Source organism: Hibiscus syriacus, unplaced genomic scaffold, assembly GCF_006381635.1.
Source record: "Hibiscus syriacus cultivar Baekdansim isolate YM2019G1 unplaced genomic scaffold, ASM638163v2 tig00110548_pilon, whole genome shotgun sequence".
In the NCBI taxonomy this organism is placed as follows: domain Eukaryota; kingdom Viridiplantae; phylum Streptophyta; class Magnoliopsida; order Malvales; family Malvaceae; genus Hibiscus; species Hibiscus syriacus.
The window spans coordinates 3,691,743-3,710,126 of NW_024062775.1; the positions used below are offsets into that span (position 1 = coordinate 3,691,743).

The following is an 18,384-nucleotide window of genomic DNA, read 5'->3' on the forward strand; positions in this document are numbered from 1 at the left end:
TTCAAGCAATACACGATTCCTCCCAAGAAGAACCTGAGTTTGGCTAAGCGACAAAATCCCTTTTGTAAACAAAAAAAATTCAATTATGTTTAATATAAATTGAAATAATTATATGAAATTATTTAAAAAAATTATTAGTGTAATGGAAGTGTGAATTCTAGAATTATTTGGATATAGGAAAATGAAAATTGGTTTGGACAAATCTTAAAAAGATGTCAACTTGATTTCAAAATTGGTTGAGTCCAGAGTTCCAACAACCGTGCTGCGCTGTCAAGCTGAAGCTAAGCCACGGCACATTTTTCTTGCAGAGCCGCGTGGTCTGAACAAGATGACGCAAGCTATAAGCTCATTGCATCAAGTTGCACAACTGGACCCCACTCACACCATAATCCAAAAAGCAAAGTTTAGCACTCTCACGTGTCTCAACCGTGCGCGTGACTTACTCACAGCTGTCATCTGTTGGTGCTTATAGCCCATATAAATAAGGTCTTTACCTTCCGCTCCCTCACTTCGGCTGGCTCGCTTCGTTTTAGAATTGTAGAACCGAGAATATATAATATTATTGCAATTTGATTTCGAAAGCACCCTTTACCGCCATGCAGAATTACAACACCAACCATCCTAACTTATTGACGTTGACTCGCGAGCAGGAACATGATATCATGGTCTCCACCCTCTTGAACGTAATCAACGGCGACCAATCCGCCACGTCAGTGTTTCCTTCTAATAACGTCAACGACGCGTCTCTTCCTATGAAGATCAACGGCTATGAGTATTTCAACACCATTTTCCCGCCAAGCCAACGACAACGACAATTACAACCAGCCAGGGTGCCGACGAGGCATTACAGGGGGGTACGGCAGAGGCCGTGGGGGAAATGGGCGGCGGAGATCCGAGACCCGAAACGAGCGGCTCGGGTCTGGCTGGGGACGTTTGATGAGGCGGAAGCTGCCGCCAGGGCTTATGATAGGGCGGCTATTAGGTTCCGAAGAGATAAAGCAAAGACCAATTTCCCATTGACAGATTACAAAATGGAAGAAGAGGAAGAAGATACAGAAAAAAGCAATGGAGAAAAAGGAGAGAGTAGTAAAGAAAAAGTTGAAGAAATCGGATGGGAAATATTTTCGGAGAAAGAGTTTAGAGAGCTAATGATGATGGATCCCATGACTTAATCATGCTTAAGTTTAATTGTAATTTTGAGTTAGCATATACATGTTTTCTTTAATGATGTATAAGAGATGATTTACAAAAGATACTGCGTTTTACGCTTTCTTTAAACTAAATTAATAATAGATATTTAAAATACGTCGGAAAATTCTAAATTCTTATATGTTGTTATATTGGCAAAAAAAATTAACAGCGGGAAAAAGAAGAAGAAGAACGTGTGCAGGCTTAAAGAAGAGGAGAAGAATCATTGTTTGTGGAAGGTAAAGTAGGAGACTGCCACGTTTAAATGCGGGGTTTGCTGACTGAGCTTCTTAAAAAAGAGTAATCATTTCTTTCCTTTACACGTGGTCTTAGAACACATTATGTCATACACTTAGATTAATAAAAAATTGTTGCTACCGTATTTCGGCCTTCAACTTAAAATAATAGGTTAGAGTCGTCACCGATCATTTTAAACACAAAATTTAGGTTGATTAAACACCATCTTATCTGATCTGCGTCTTATTAAAAATGTGTCGGGTTCGGGAGTCGGTTACAGTCAAGGAAGGATTAACACACTTGCATTGCCCTTTCGGTACCAATTAATTTTTCGGTTGTCTTAATCGCGAAAATTTAAATTTAAATTGAAATTTAAAAATTCAATTCAAATAATTATATTTGATCGATTGAAAGAAGACCCTTAAAAAATAGAAATATTAGATTTGTAATTAAGTGCATGATCGAATTAAGATAGAAATGTATAAATATGAAAATAATAAATAAAACAAAAAAATAACAAAGGAAAAATAATAAAATAAATGAAAATAAAAAACCAAAATAAATAAAATGGTAAAATAAAAAAATAAGAAAAATATGATGATAATAATAATAATAATAACTATAATAATAAGAAACCAAAACAGAATAATAATAATAATAATAAAATAATAATAATAATAATAATAATAATAATAATAATAATAATAATAATAAATGAAAAAATAAAAACGAAACTAATATTATAATAAAAGGACTGAATTGAATAAAATTAAATTTGAGGGTTAATTTAAGAAGAATTTGGGGTTAAATTGAATTAAATGACTAAAATAAAATATTTAAAAAATGAGGGACCAAAAAACAATTCCCTCTTTCTAACTCGAAAACACGCGGACCCTCAGTCGGGTCAGGTCAAAATACGGGTCGGGCCGACGGGTTATATAAAGCCCAATTATTTACCCTAAATCATTCATTTATTCTTCTCTTCAACGAAACAAAGAGAGAGAATTAAGAATTCTCTCTCAACTTCCCCTCGTCGGGGGGATGGTCGGCCATCACCGGCCGTCACTGTCTTCCGCTCCGATCGTAACCGCAGCAGCCGGAAAAAAACCAAAACTCACCAAAGAGCTCCCCTTAACCTCGTAAACCCAAATCTGAGCCCAAAATCTCACAAAAAAATCCCTAGAAGGCGTAGATATGAATCAAAATTTTTGATATTTTATTACCTTCGATGGTGACTTCTCGACTTCTCCGATGTGCTTGGCTCTTCTCGCGACTGGAGATACCTTTGTTGTTGCCTTGATTTTTTCTTATTTGTTTTGATTTTTTGCTGTGTGCCTTCGGCCTTTGGTTTATGTTTTAATCTGGTTTTTGTTGTGTGTTGTGTTTGTGATGGTTTCCTGATCTGTGCTTTCGGTTTCTTGCCGTTTGTTGGTCGATGTTGATGGGTTCGATGTTCTGTGTTTTCGTTCTTGTCCTCCTGGGTTCCATATGTGGTGGGGTATTTATACCCAGCATCGGTGCTCGTTAGTTCCGATTATCAAGGTAGCATACTCGTCGTTGGCCAGGGATTTTGGGATGGGTCAGTCCCGATTTCCTTGGTTGGAAATCTCGACACCGTTAAAACGCCCGTTAGGCATCCCTGGTGAAATCTGGACCGTTAGATCGAAGGGCCACATCTAACGACCCTCGATCGGCTGCGCGTTTGACTTTGAAGATGAAATCCTAATGAACTTGGGCCGAACTGGGTCTACTGGGTCAGGCTACCCGGTTGGGCCTGTTGGACTCTGGAATTGGACCCTTCATTCGGTCCCTGAAAAAAAGAATAAAAGAATTAAGAATAAAATTAAAAATATAACATATAATAATAATAATAATATATAAAAATAGTTCCCAAAAACTTATATAATATATATTTTCAAAAATATTTTAAAACTATATATTATATATATTTTAAAAAAATATTCAAAACTATATACTATATAAGCTTTTTCAAAATGTTTTCAAAAACTATATTATATATATATTTCAAATTTTTTTAAAACTATATATTATATATATGTTTCCAAAATGTTTTAAAACTATATAATATATGTTTTCAAAATGCTTTCATAAACTATATATATATATAGTTCAAAAATCATTTACAAACTATAATATATATATAAATAAAATAAAACAATACGGACGAAAATGAGTGTCTACAGTTGCCTCTCTTTGTTCTTTTTCGTGAAACAAAAATAGGACAAGATAAAAGGATACAAAATTTTGTTCGGTGGAGTTGAAAATTGACTCTGATATTTCAATTAAGAATAACTCCCTTTCGAATTGAGTTACGGATGGCTCCTCCGTCGCGAAGTTGAGCCCATCTTGAAATGATATGGAATTGAAGTCGTAGTTCAGAATTTGAATCGGAATGTGGCTTATCGTTGCCAAATTGTAATCAACTTTAGTCTTCTTCTCGGTTTAAAGACCTTGATTTTAAAAATTCGGTTGGAAAATAGTTCCTTGACTCCACCATGTGGTTGACGTGTCATCGAGCTGAGTGGAATCGAACTCGATAGTTTTTTGTTGACAGATAGTTTTTCTCGCCTTGAGCTATGCTGTAAATTTGATGTGCCTCTGAGCTGAATGTAATCGAACTCGATGGTCTTTATTGACAGATAACCCTTCTCGCCTTGAGTTATGCTGTAAATTTGATGTGCCTCTGAGCTTAATGTAATCGAACTCGAAGGTCTTTATTGACAAATAACCCTTCTTGCCTTGAGCTATGTTGTAAATTTGATATGCCTTTGAGCTGAATGTAATCGAACTCAAAAATCTTCGTTGACAGATAGATTTTCTTAACTTAAGCTATGTTGTAAATTTGATATGTCTTTGAGCTAAATGTAATCGAACTCGAAGGTCTTTGTTGGCAGATAGCCCTTCTCGGCTTAAGTTACGTTGTAAAATTTGATATGCCTTTGAGCTGAGTGTAATCGAACTCGAAGGTCTTGGTTGACAGATAACCCTTCTCGCCTTGAGTTATGTTGTAAATTTGATATGCCTTTGAGCTGAGTGTAATCGAACTCAAAGGTCTTGGTTGACAAATAACCCCTATCGCCTTGAGTTATGCTGCAAATTTGATATGCCTTTGAGCTGAGTGTAATCGAACTTGAAGGTCTTGGTTGACAGATAACCCTTCTCGCCTTGAGTATGCCACCAATAGTTCCTTTAAGTGTAAAATGACTCCCCTTCATGGGTCTAAGCCGATCATAATTCTCCAGGTCGTTCTCCTTAACGAGTCTGAACCAAGTGAGATGATATTTGGATGACTCCCCTTCACGGGAAAACCATGTGGTATGTTCTTCAAGTGGATCCCCTTAGCGGGTCTAAACCAAGTGAGATGATCTTTGGATGACTACCCTTTATGGGAAAGCCATGTGATATGTTCTTCGAGTGACTCCTCTTTGTGAGAAAGACAAGTGAGGTAGTCTATCAGTCGGATATCATCCATCGTGGAGTTTGAAATTTGGCTTTTAACTGGAAAATTGTCGCTCGTCATTGAGTTAAGCTGAACTGGATTCGTTCTGAATTAGCTCTCGAACCCGTCTGAAGTTGATTATGAGATTTTTCTATTTTTCAATATGTCAAGTTTGTGGAAGTGTAGCTTCTCACTGCTGAGTTAAGCAACCACCATTGATCTTTGAAGGAGCTTTTGAATAAAGTATCTTTTGTCTTGAAGTTGAAACTTGACTCTAAAGATGCAAAAATTATGTATGCGAAAAATGATAAATGTGATGCTCTTAAGTATGCCTAAGATGAATGCAACATGAATTGGTTCTGTTTTATCTCCTGGATGGAGTCTCATTTTGTCTGTCGGTCTTGTACTCGGAATCGACCATGCCCTATTTTCTTCTCGGGTTGCAGTCTTTCACATTTGAGAATGTCCTGTTTGAAAATGTTTTTTTCTCTTATTTTACGAGGATATGAGAATGTAAGGATTCTGTAAAACATTGCCCCTTAATTCAGGTTCACAAACGAATCAAATCAAAAACCTGAGTTCATAGAAAATCAAAAGAATCAATAGATCTTTCATGATTTTAGAGTTATAGTTCTTTGACAAATATTTAATTTGATGAGTTGGTTTTAGGTTGGCTTCCTAATTCTTATGGTTTCAACCATAAAAAATGTCATTTTTTCTCGGTCACTGCAACATGCCTTTTTTCTTGACTTGGCATTTTAATTGGATGCGGACAAAATGACGCAACTAGCATGATCAATTACTAGACCTTCTATTTTGGTCCTCTAAAATCTTTCATTTGTTCAAGCTTCGTAAACTCCTCTAACAAAGGCAGTGCAAAAATATCGGTTTAAAAATGAAATTTTTAAGTGCTCGTGTAAAATTGACTATAACAGGTGTTCCTTAACTCCCTTAGTCCATCATTATTGAAAACTCCTTGTTTAGATAAATTTGATTTAATTTGTCATTGTCTGGCTAGACGAATCCATAAAGCTGGGGCATTTAACCAATTGCTTTAGAGGGACAACTTAATATTATAATCACTTTTATCAGGTTAACTGAAGGGTTCATCTCATCACAAAGTCTTCGGCCTGACAATAGTAGTGGAGCAAACACAGAGTTGCCAAGTGTCCGAGTAATGTCATGGTTTGAACGCAATCTATTCATAAAGTCAGGGCTTTCGAGTTTCCTCTATAAACTAATTGCCTTAGTGGAATATCTCAACTTTTACGGATTTAATTTCTTAATATTGTCAAGAAGAACCTGTTATAGTCTAGGTGTTTGTTGAAAGTAAAAAATTTCATCTTTAGAGTTCAATTTCCAAGCAACTGACCTAAGCTAGATTCACCTACTCGACTATTTCATATGTAAAGATCATGATCATCATTGAACATCTTAAACAAAAAGTATAATAATGTCATATGCAAAAAATGCTCCATGTTGTCCGCACCTATACACACCTAAATACCAAGCCTCTTTTTCATTCCCTTATGAGAGGAGAAGGCTATATTGGTTATTTGCAAGAAAAGGGTACGGTGTTTGAGCGTATCTTCTTGGGTAAGGTTAAAAGTCCTTGCTTAATCATGCTACTTTGTCAAAGATCTATAACTCTAATCATTTATAGAGTTTTTAAATTCATTTGATATTCAACAAATTTCGAGTCTACAAACTTGATTCATTGATCACCATCTTTAAAGTAGCATGAATTCATTTAAATCGCCTTAAAAAAAAGAACTGAGAAAAGAAGAAAAACAAATTCAAACAAAATACTGCAAATGATGAAATGATCTTCTTCCTTATTTGGATGCCCCCGAGTTGTTGAAGTTGATCTAATTTTTGTTACGCATTTTCTGCACGATTCTCTTGAATGCGGAGTAGTTCTCGATAGTGTGCCCTGGGACACCGCTATGATATTCGCAATGAGCGTTCTCATCATACCACATGCGATAGGAAGGCTTCAGAGGTTTTACCGGATATGGTGACACTACATGAGAGTCGAAAGTTGTTGGTAAAGTTCCTTGTAAGTCATGAGAATAGGATCAAAATGTTCTCATTTTTTATGAGACATGTGAAGGTAATGAAAAAGAGAAAAATCATGCGAAATATGCAGGAATGCATGATACATGAAATGTTCGAGACATTGATCCAAAAATGTGTCTGTTATTATAAATAATCCTTATTGGGGACAAAAGTTTTATTTCTTAAGAGACAAAAAACATTTTAAAGGTATATTGTTTTAGACCCCGAATAACTTCTGACAGGTTGATTCATCTTCCGCCTTCTTCTATCACCAGTTGAATGCCCTTTCGAACCGTTTCGGCCTCTCTAAGCTACTTTTTGTATTTGTCCCAAGAAGTCTCGAATGAATGCATCTCTTTTCACTCTCTGATGAGTCTGTTCCCTAACAGAAACACCATTGGAGCCCTCCATCGATAAAAACTATCCAAAGTTTAGCTGTTTGTTTCTTGAATTTGTCAACAATGGCCTCTAGTTTCAGCTATCGCTTTGCCATCTTGTTCTTGTTGTATTTGAAGGGACTCCCCAGGCCAGTAACCTTTTTCTCGTCTTGCCCCTGCAACTTTTGCCAACCTGTTTTGGAAAAGTTGACTTTTGGTGTGCTCGGTGTAAATCCCGGTCCATTATAAGTTCTTTACAATGCAACAGAGTGGAATATTCTTCGATTGCGGGTACCATGCCTTCTTAGATGAATTGTCTTGCAGATTGTCTCCCTGACCATAGTACCCGCAATCGGCTGACTATCTGCATTATTGCTTTCAAGATTGTGTGAGGTTAAATTTTTGCTTTCAACCTTTTTAAATTGTGGCATGAATTTATTCTAATATCGTATTTGATAAATATTTTAAAATGATTATTAAATAAATTTTCATCCGTAAATTATTTCTGAGATTAGTATGGCTATCTAAATTAGTTGTAACTCCTTGGTCGAGTCTTACAATCACCCTCTTGTGTAGCTACAATTTTCAACTGGTTCATATCAACATCATCACTCCGACAACAAATATCTTCATTTATTAGACCAATAGTTTCTATAAGGATTAAAAAACCAACCTTTTTAGGAGTTCCAAAATAATATATATTAATTTAATACAAAATAATTGTATTTACGAGAATGATTTTAGTTCAAATCGAAACAGATGTACGATAAGATATGACACATAGAAAACGTAAGATTCATATATTACATTCGGCAAAGAAAATATTAAGCTCTTCTCGTTAGATCCTTAAGTTTAACCCTTTTTTTTTCTTTTTTTGAATAATTCTTACGTAGAGGAAGAGGAAAAAGAAATTTCAATCATAATAAATATTGAACCCACACTTAAATAGATGAAAGTTCTCAACTAAAATTTTTTAATCACATATTCTAAGATTATTGACATTTTTATGACGTTTCTTCTTTCAATTTATCCTACTTTCAAGTTCTAAAAAGATAGTGTATATAGAAATGGTAAAATTTGATACATTAAAAACAAACAATATCTTAATGGTTAAAAGGTTGATATTTGTCAAGCAATTTTATGGCATTGTTTCTTCCTTTAATTTGTCCTACTTTCAAAAAGATAAATTCACTCTAGTGAAACAATAGGCGTCTATTAATTTTGATGTGCTTAAATTTTTTTTTTGGATAATCAATTTTATTAATCCAAAGAAAGCAGGAAACTGCTACAAAGAAAACAATTACAACCAGTTATGTAAGCCCCCAATCAATGCAAAGTTGTCTATTTACACTATCCACTCTATTCATTCTATATCTATACAATTTAATTCTAACTGCCTCTTTTATAATATTTACAATTAAATACGTCGAACGCGATAAACCTCTAAAGATACGATGATTCCGCTCCTCCCAAGTAAAGTAAACGAATCCAGTCCATGCTAATTTTAGAACATGAATCAGCAGGGACTTACATTTCCAGTTATTAATCATCCAACCAAGGTGATCCTCCCAACTAGATCCATGTAACTGCAACCCACAAGCAAGCAAGAGAGAGTTCGAGATAGCACTCGAATAAGCACAATCCCAGAACAGATGATTCCTGGATTCAAGCCCACTCATACACAACCTACAACCAGGTTCTGCCATCACTCCAAACCGAACTAGCCTGTCCTTAGTGGGCAGCCTGTCAAGGATAGCCATCCACGCGATCAACGAGAACTTAGGAACATGTGAGGGAAACCAAACAAGCCGATGCCAATCAACCTTTTCACCTCTGTCCCGAATTCTATCCCATATCCACCCACCTGTAATCTGAGACCAGTCCACAGGAGCAGCAAAAAGAACACTAGCCTCCTCTCGCAACTTAATTAGTTTTCTGAGAATCCAACTGAAATGAGGCTTATGATCAACACTCCAGTAATTCTTATGTTTGAAGCAATAAGCTTTGATACATGCTATCCACAAAGAGCCCTCATCAGCTAAGATGCTCTTGACAAGCATAAGACATCAGGTCTTATTCCAACCAATCAGACTTCGAAGGCCTAAGCCTCCCTCCGATCTCAGGGAACAGATTTGAGACCAACTGACTCTAGCACCCCTAGCCGAGGAATCACTTCCTTTCCAAAAGAAACGCATGAACAACCGTTCAATATCCTGAATCACACCCTTTGGCAGTATAAACTGCCTGCTCCAGTAGTTAAAAACACTAAACAAAACTGTCTTGATAAGCTGCAACCTGCCACCAAAGCTTAGCTTTCTGCATGACCACTTCCTCAGCTTGTCCCTGATTTTCTCTATAAGGGCAGAACAATCTGTTCTAGAGAGCTTACGAGTTACTAGAGGCACCCCCAAATATTTGACTGGGAGATGACCAATTCGAAACCCAGTGGCTCTCTTAATCTGCTCTAAAACTCCATTATTTACCCCACAAGTATAGATCTCAGTCTTTGAAACATTGAGCATTAAGCCAGACATTTCATAGAATTTATTCAAAACACTAACCACCCCCAACACTGAATCCAAGGAACCATAGCAGAACAACATCAAATCATCAGCAAAACATAAATGGGTAAGGGAGATCTTTTTACATCTAGGGTGATATTTGAAAATACCAATTCTGGCTGCAGCATCCAGTAATCTAGAAAGAACATTCATGACCAATACAAATAGGTAAGGAGACAAAGGGTCACCTTGCCTAACACCCCTTGCACCCTTGAAGTAACCCACTAGACTACCATTCAAAGCAATTGAATAGCTAGGGGTTGTCACACAAATCTTAATCTAGTCACAGAATCTAGCAGGCAAACCCATAGCTTCAAGAACATTGAGCAGGAAATCCCAGTTAATAAAATCAAATGCTTTCTTCAAGTCTATCTTAATAGCACATCTAGGAGAAAGATTCTTCATAGAATATCCTCTAACAATTTCTTGAGCAAGCAAAGTGTTATCAGTGATACTTCTGCCCTTGACAAAAGCAGACTGACTAGCAGAGATCATATCAGGAAAATAATGGCCTAGCCTAGTAACCAAGATCCTGGTAATGGTCTTATAAACAATAGAACAGTACGAAATAGGCCTAAATTCACTTGCCATACAGGCATTCAAGGATTTTGGCACTAGTACTATTGTGGTTGCATTAAAAGCTGGCAGAAGATAAGAAGTTTGAAAAAAGTACCTCACAGCATGAAGGAAGTCCTTACTCACAATCTCCCAGGCAGATTTGAAAAACCAGGATGTATAACCATCTGGCCCTGGACTCTTGTCTTTCCCCTGCCTAAACAAGGCCTCCTGAATTTCTTTGTCTGAAACCTCACCAATCAGAACTCTATCAGCACCAGCAGGCAAAGAGTAACTCAAAAGGTCTCTTAACCAGTCCTGTTGACAACCTTTGACCAGCGGATCAACTGCACCAATGAGTGAATTGTAAAACTCCAGCAGGACTGCTGCCATACCATCAAAAGTCTCAAGAAACTGTCCATCATCATTCTTGATTAGTCTAATAGTGTTGATTTTCTTGCGAGATTCAACTTTTAGGTGAAAAAATTTGGTGCAAAGATCCCCTTCCTGCAACCAATGAACCTTAGCTTTCTGCCTGAAGAAGTCCAATTCTGCCATTTCAAGACCAACCAAATCAGCCTGGATTCGCCTTTCCTCCTCAATGCCAGAGTGATTAGCATTAGCAAGATTGAACAATTGAATATGCTCTAGTTCAGCTCTCTTAGTAACAACCCTAGCTGAAATATCATAGTAATGCCTCTTATTAAGATCCTTTAGAACTGGCTTCAGCCTTTTCATTTTGCAAAACAACCTCTGCATAGCATTTCCTCTACTGAAGACTTGCCAGGAACTCATCACACTACTTAAATAACCCTCATTTGCAGTCCAGCAATTGAAAAACTTGAAAGGCTTTGGCCTATGGATCTGAGCAGCTTTTTGTGTCCAAATAATTCCAGGACAATGATCAGACACTCCTGGAGCTTTGAATTTCACAAATGACTCTGGAAAGTCAAGTAACCACTGGGAATTAATCAAGATTCTGTCAAGTTTCCTGGCCAAGAATGATCCCTCTTGTTTATTGGACCAAGTGAAAATAGGCCCCACAAAAAGATGATCCTGCACCTCCAGGTCCTCAATGCAACCTTGAAACTCTTCCATATCACCCGAAATATATGAACTCAAATCAGGAAAATCTGAACTCTCATGGCCATTAATGATTACATTGAAATCCCCACCAATAATCCAAGAGATTGAACCAATCTCACTCTCCAAGGATCTCAGATACTCCCAAAGAACTCTCCTCTGCTGGCCATTGTTACTTCCATAAACCGCAGTTATCACTGCTCGATGGCCAGCCAAATCCCCTATAATAGAGAAGGCTTGGTCACAGCCACTGATAACAGAAAAAGACAAACTTCTCTTCCACAGAATCCAAATTCTGCCCCCATCAGTAAACTCATAATTTGCAGCACTGTGCCAATTATCAGTAAGAGCAGAAATCACCTTAGCAAAATTAGAATTTCTAACTCTAGTTTCCAGAAAACAAGCTACATCTACCCCTAAGTTTTCCAATCTTCTCATCACTTTTCCATATTTAAGGGGATTATTAATACCCCTCACGTTCCAAAAGCAGAAAATCATGAAGCCAGATTAGCAGGACCACCATTTCCAGCAACCTTCTCAACCATATCTTTCTTTCTGGCTTTGAGCTCATTAAGAAGCAACGTAACACCCAAAGCAGCTGCTCTAGGTTTTCTGCTACCTTCAATTCCTACCCCTCCAGCCAATTGCTCCAACTTGCTGGTCGAGCCAGAATTGTCTTTCTTCCTCCCTTTGGACTTCTTTTTTGGAATAGAGCCTTGGAGGGGTGGAAACTCACCACCATTCTGATCATGAATAAAACTAACTGTTACACCAGCATTATCAGAGTGCTGCAACTTCTTATCAGCCACAACAACCTCAGTAGGAACAACAACGTCCTGTGCCTGCACCATAGCACCAACACTAGCAACCTGTTGCACCTTGCTACCACTCACAACAACCTCAGCTGAAACGACAACTTCTTTCGCCTGCATCATAGTATCAGAACTAACACCAGTAGTAACAGACTGAATTACCTCTTTACCATCCACAACAACCCTATCTGGAAATACAACTTCCTGAGGAGAACCCCCAACGTATTCTTGTAAAGCTTCCACAGTCACCTCAACAGCAACACCACCTTGCAATCCCAAGCCCTCAGAACCTCCATCACTTACAGGAATGCTCTCTGCAATAGGGCAACCAGAGGAAATAGCATGATTCGAATCAGGACCCTCAATGGCTAACAACTTTTTGTCCTTATCATCAATTACAGAGGGAACAGAAGCAACTTTTCTCCTCCAAATCTGAGTGTCCTTGCTCCTTAAGGGAGCATTATGGTTAGCAGAACATGCACTGGAAGAATGCCCAAATATCTTGCAATGAGAACAGACCTGAGGTAACCAAGGCACATGCACCCGTATCTTCACAATCGAGCCATCCTTTAAAGCCACATGAACAACCTCAGGGATGACAGTATCAACCCCTATTTCCACACAAACTTTAGCATACTCAAGTCTCTGCTTGGATGCTGTAACAGAGTCCATGTACAAAGGATGACCCACATCACTCGCGATATAGCTTAGGCCAGTCCTAGAGAAAAGTTCCAATGGTACATCGTACAGTTGCACCCAAATTGGAATATTCCTGAGGTTAAGATTAAGCTTCTGCATGTTTGGCTCCCATTTCCTCAACAATAATGGCTTGTTTTGCACGTGCCAAGGCCCGTTATCAAGCACCCAATCCCGAATTGAAGCATTCGAAAAGGAGAAAGCATAGAGACTAGGGCCAGCCAAACTTACCTTGACTGCCGAAGACTTCCCCCAAAGAATTTCAACTATTCTTTGCATCGAGCCAAAATTGGGAGCAACGCCGATGAATTGCCCCACACCGCATGACTCCACTCAGCTATTCCCTCATCGATCACCACAGGAGGAGGCTTAACAGTGAAAACCCCCTCCAAAATCTCAGGCGGGAAGAAGGACAAAGATTGATCCGCTACGCCACCAAACAACTTCCTCCAGTCCAAATTTGAAGCTGAAGTATCCATAAAAACCACAGAAAACGAACAAGAATAGTCGAAAGATACAAGAGAATGGAAGAGAATCAACAATGGCGAAGATCTCGGAGGAACCCATTAGTCCTGCTAACGTGCGCCCAGAGAGAATTCATAGTAACCGTCGTAATATGATAAATATGTGCTTAAAATTGTATTGAGCAATTTGTGAATAATTCAAAATGATTTGTTTAAAATTGATTAATGTTTGATTCGATTTGATTTAGACTCGAGTTTGACTTAAGGCTTTAACGATTCGAATTGAGTTGAGTAATGTCCAACTCAACTTAATAAGTTTGCGAGCAACTTGTTAATTTTTAAATATTTTCTAAGATATTGATTATCTTATTTTTAGGAAAGATAATGTATTGTTAAACTTCTTTTTTTTTTGTCAAGAATGATTGTAATATACTAGTTTGAAGTATTTATGAAAAGCGTACCCAAATATTAAATATGAAAATGGTATCTAAATTTATTGTTAGAGATATCACTTAGGGCTATGATGGGGAGAAGCAACGAAGACGTTCAACCGATGAATGTGCCTTAAATTGATAAAAGTGTGTGCATGTCATCATTTTAATTAATCAAAATAATAAATTATGGGTCATAATTTTCATGTTCTAGGCAAATACAATCACCACAACATATATAGCAAGTATCTATTCATCGATGAGAATGAGAGTTGAAAGAGAATGGGGCAAAGGTAGATACCAAGGTCCGAGATAAAACAATGGACGTTCTTTATGAAGGGGTGATTATTTGTACACTGTTTTTTCGAACGACGAATGTTTTGTTTGTTCGAAAGCTTTCCATGTTTGGTATTAGGAGAACAGATCGATTCACTATCACTAAATAAAATAAGAAATTATCTGCATGATAGTAACACACATATATTACAAATGTAATTACTAAAATATAAATTTTTTAAAATAAATAATATTCTCTTTTTATTATTTAGATTAATCAATGAATTTATATATCTTTTAAAATATAATATTCCTTTAAATTGGTTGATATATTTGTATTTGATACTTACTTAATCTTAAGGATTTCATAAAACATAAATAGAAGAGGGAATCAGTTGGATTTGCATAGGATGAGCATGCGGCAGGGTCCCAAGTTCCAACAACAAAGGCTTCAGAAATTGAGAATTGGATGGGTCACCCTCTTGTGTAGTTACAACTTTCAATTGGCTCATATCAAACATCATCACTCGGGCAACAAATATCTTAATTTATTAGACCAATAATTTCTATAAAGATACAAACCCCTCTTTTTTAGGGAGTTTCAAATTAGAAAAATAATATATACATAATTTTTTTACGAAATAATAATATTCATAAGATCGATTTTAATTCAAATCGAAACAAAAGTACTTTAAGGTAAGACATAGAAGACTTTGAACTCATAAATTACGTCTGACAAAAGAAAGATTGATCTATCCTCAATGGATCTTTAATGTTAACATTTTTTTATAACAATTCCTATATAGAGGGAGAAAAAAAAAGGAGATTTTATTCTTAATAGGTGTTGAACCCACAAATTAAGGAGAGTAAATTGTAAACTGAAAGTTTTTAATCACATGCTCTAGAATTATCGATATTTTATAACATTGTTTTTTTAAATTTGTCTTACTTTTAAGTTTTAGAAAGATAGAGAGTATATAGAAATGGTATATAAAACGGTAAAATTTGATATGTTAAAAATAGATAATATCTTAATTGTTAAAAAGTTTATCTTTGTGAAACAATTTTTACGGTATTATTATTTATTTTATTTGTCTTACTTTCAAAAGATAAATCCACTCTAGTGAAACAACATGTGGTTATTAATTTTCACGTGCTCAAAACTGAGTGCGGTAACTGAATTGACTAGTTTATGAATAATTCAATTTGATTTGTTTTAAATTTGAATAATGTTTGATTTAAGTTGAGTTAAACTCGAGTTTGACTTGAGACCTTAACAAGTCAAATCGAGCAAGATTCAACTCAACCCGAGAAGTTTGCAAGAAGCTCATTAGATTTTAAATATTTTTAAGATGTTTATAGTCTTACTTTTAGAATAAATATGTATTGTTAAATTTCTTTTTTTTTAAGAATAATTGTAATATGTTTAGTATGAAATATTTGTAGAAATCATACCTAATTCTATTGTTAAAAATATCTCTTAGAAGGTGTGGATCTTCCAAGAAAATAAATTTTTGTGTGTGTAAAAACTCTTTATTAAATTTAATATTGGGTCAATTTTTTAAGTATTTATAATTATATCTTTAATCAATTATAAATATAACTTGTGATATTTACACTACTCTAATACTTATGACATATAACATAATTAATAATTTTATTTTATTGATCACCACCTACATAGCAAGTATCTGTTCATCAATGAGAATGAGAATCGAATGGATTATGTTCTTTATAAAGGGATGATTATTGGTACATTGTTTTCTCGAATGGAGTATGTTCGTTTGCTCGACAGCTTTCCATGCTTGATATTAGGAGAACAAATCGATTCACTGCCGCTAAACAAAACGTGAAACCACCCGCATGATGGTACTGTATATTCTTTATAAACGCAACTATACAAATTTAAATCTTTTAAAAATTTAATATTTTTACTATTGAAATTAATTAAGAAATTTATATATTTTTATTATCTCCGTCCCACTAAAAGTATCACTTATTGATTTTTAAAAGTCAAAAATTTTAAACTTTGACCATAATTATTTTAAATATTTTTAAAAAATAAATTTTATTAAATATATATTTCAAAACTACTTCATTAAAAAAATTTAAAATATATTTTTTCATATTTTTATCAATAATAGATTTTAAATAATAATGAATCAAAATTTAAAAATTCTTAAAAATCAATAGAGACATTTAAGTGGGACAAAAGGAATAAAAGTATTTGATACTTAATCTTAAAGATTTCATAAAACGTAAATAGAAGGGGAATCAGTTGGATTTGCATGGAATGAACATCGTGCAGGATCTTAAGTCCCAAGAACAAAAGCTTCGAAAATTGAGAATTGGATGGGTTACCCTCTTGTGTAGCTACAACTTTCAATTGGTTCATATCAAACACCATCACTCGGGCAACAAATATCTTCATTTATTAGACCAATAATTCCTATAAGGATACAAAACCCTCTTTTTTTAAGGACACTACAATAAAATAGGTCTATAGCGTTGTTTTTTATTCCTATAGCGACGTTTAAAAGAACTGCTAAAAAGTCTCTCCGTGTAATAAAAAACATTGCAAGAAACGCCACTAAAACGAGCGCCACAATTGTTAGCGGTGTTTGTGGAAATAAAATGCCGCTAATGGTTAAGTCATTTAGCGGTGCTTATGGGAAAACGCCGCTAAAGGTCTAATATATAACGGTAGAACGAAAATGCCGCAAAAGGTTAGGTCATTAGTGGCGTTTATGGGAAAAAGGCCGCTAATAGTTATAATATGTAGCGACGCTTGGTAAAATTTACCGCTAAAGTTGGATAAAATAGTGACGTTTTTCATCTTAAAACGCTGCTAATCAACACTGATTTGCAAATATTATTTTCTACTCTTCATTATCCAAATTTAATATATCTGTGATAATATAAAAAAACAACCTTGAAAATTTAATTATGACTAGAATTAAGTAAAAATACTTAACAACAGAAATATATTAAAGTTTACAAACATTCAAATGAAATGTAATGTAGTTCACCATTCAAGTGAAATGTAATGTAATATAAAAACTAAAATAAACAAAGCATGAACCTAATAAATATAGATTCTTTAAAGATATGTAAGAATATAAAAATTTAAAATCCTAAAGATCCTTAATATTACAATTAAACCCCTAAAATATAACAAAATCCTATATATGTAACTTAATTATCACCCAACATATTTGCATCCTCACCAACCTCCTTTCGGTCAAATCACTATTATTGCAAAACAATAACATCAATGAAACAACATTCAGAAGCAAACCAAAAACTACAAAAGTACAAACCCCTCAGAAGCATCCAGTTTAGCTCTTAAGTCAGCTATTTCAGCTTCAGCAACAGAAAGCCTTTCTTGGCATGCAGCCTCGACCTCATTAGCAGCTTTCACTCTTAGTTCTAGACTATGTTTATCTTAGGCAGTTTTCAAGATTTCAGCTTGCGGATGAGTTTTATTTCTTGGTTCTCTTATTTCAGTCACATCTCGGAAATTTAAGTCAAGAAACCAAATTAGAAAGAGAAGAAGCTATGAAACTAAAAAATAGTTATGTGAATGAAATGGTAGAGAAGAAAGCATAATCATTGTTAATGCATAAAATTGTAGCTAAAACTATATCACAATTCCCAGCTCAATCTAGTGAACACAACTAAAGAACAGAACTTCAAAATAAGTTAAAATTCAGAATCACGTACAGCTTCTTGTTTTTGCGTGCATACAAACATGGAACTTTAAGTTTTAATGCACCAACGAGAAAAAGAATATGTAAACATGTACCTTAAAGCATTTTGCTATTTCAGCATCAACTTTTACAAAAAAATAAAATTTTAGGTTTTTTTAATAGCAGTTTAGCACATGTCATTGCTTCTGAATTTCTGGAGAACCAATTATAGATTTGACTCACTTCAAGCATGAAGTTACAAAATGAAATAATGGACGATCTAATAAATAAACTAAAAAATTCAAAAGTTTGCACCTTAAATTTAAAATTTCATAATGAACAAACATTATTTACCATTTTACCTGCATCTTGGATGGATTCTTCCATTTTGAGCTCTAGATCATTTCTTTCTATGATACAATTCTGGAGCTCCATATTTAGCTCTTCAATTCTAGAACCAGCATTATCAATTGTATTCCTAGCAGAATCGGCTGACT

At 35.3% G+C, this 18,384-nt stretch overlaps 2 protein-coding genes across 2 annotated transcripts; one reads left to right on the forward strand and one right to left on the reverse strand.

Moving 5' to 3' along the window:
• Positions 1 to 596: 596 nt before the first annotated feature.
• On the forward strand, positions 597 to 1,172 carry LOC120131036 (ethylene-responsive transcription factor ERF114-like). Its single transcript, XM_039148144.1, has one exon. The coding sequence runs from the start codon at positions 597 to 599 to the stop codon at positions 1,170 to 1,172; it is 576 nt and encodes a 191-aa protein (XP_039004075.1).
• Positions 1,173 to 3,180: 2,008 nt separating this feature from the next.
• Positions 3,181 to 10,034, reverse strand: LOC120131037. Its single transcript, XM_039148145.1, has 3 exons — positions 9,468 to 10,034; positions 8,746 to 9,368; positions 3,181 to 3,235 (listed from the first exon to the last, which is right to left on the reverse strand). The coding sequence occupies exons 1-3, from the start codon at positions 10,032 to 10,034 to the stop codon at positions 3,181 to 3,183; spliced, it is 1,245 nt and encodes a 414-aa protein (XP_039004076.1).
• Positions 10,035 to 18,384: the final 8,350 nt, after the last annotated feature.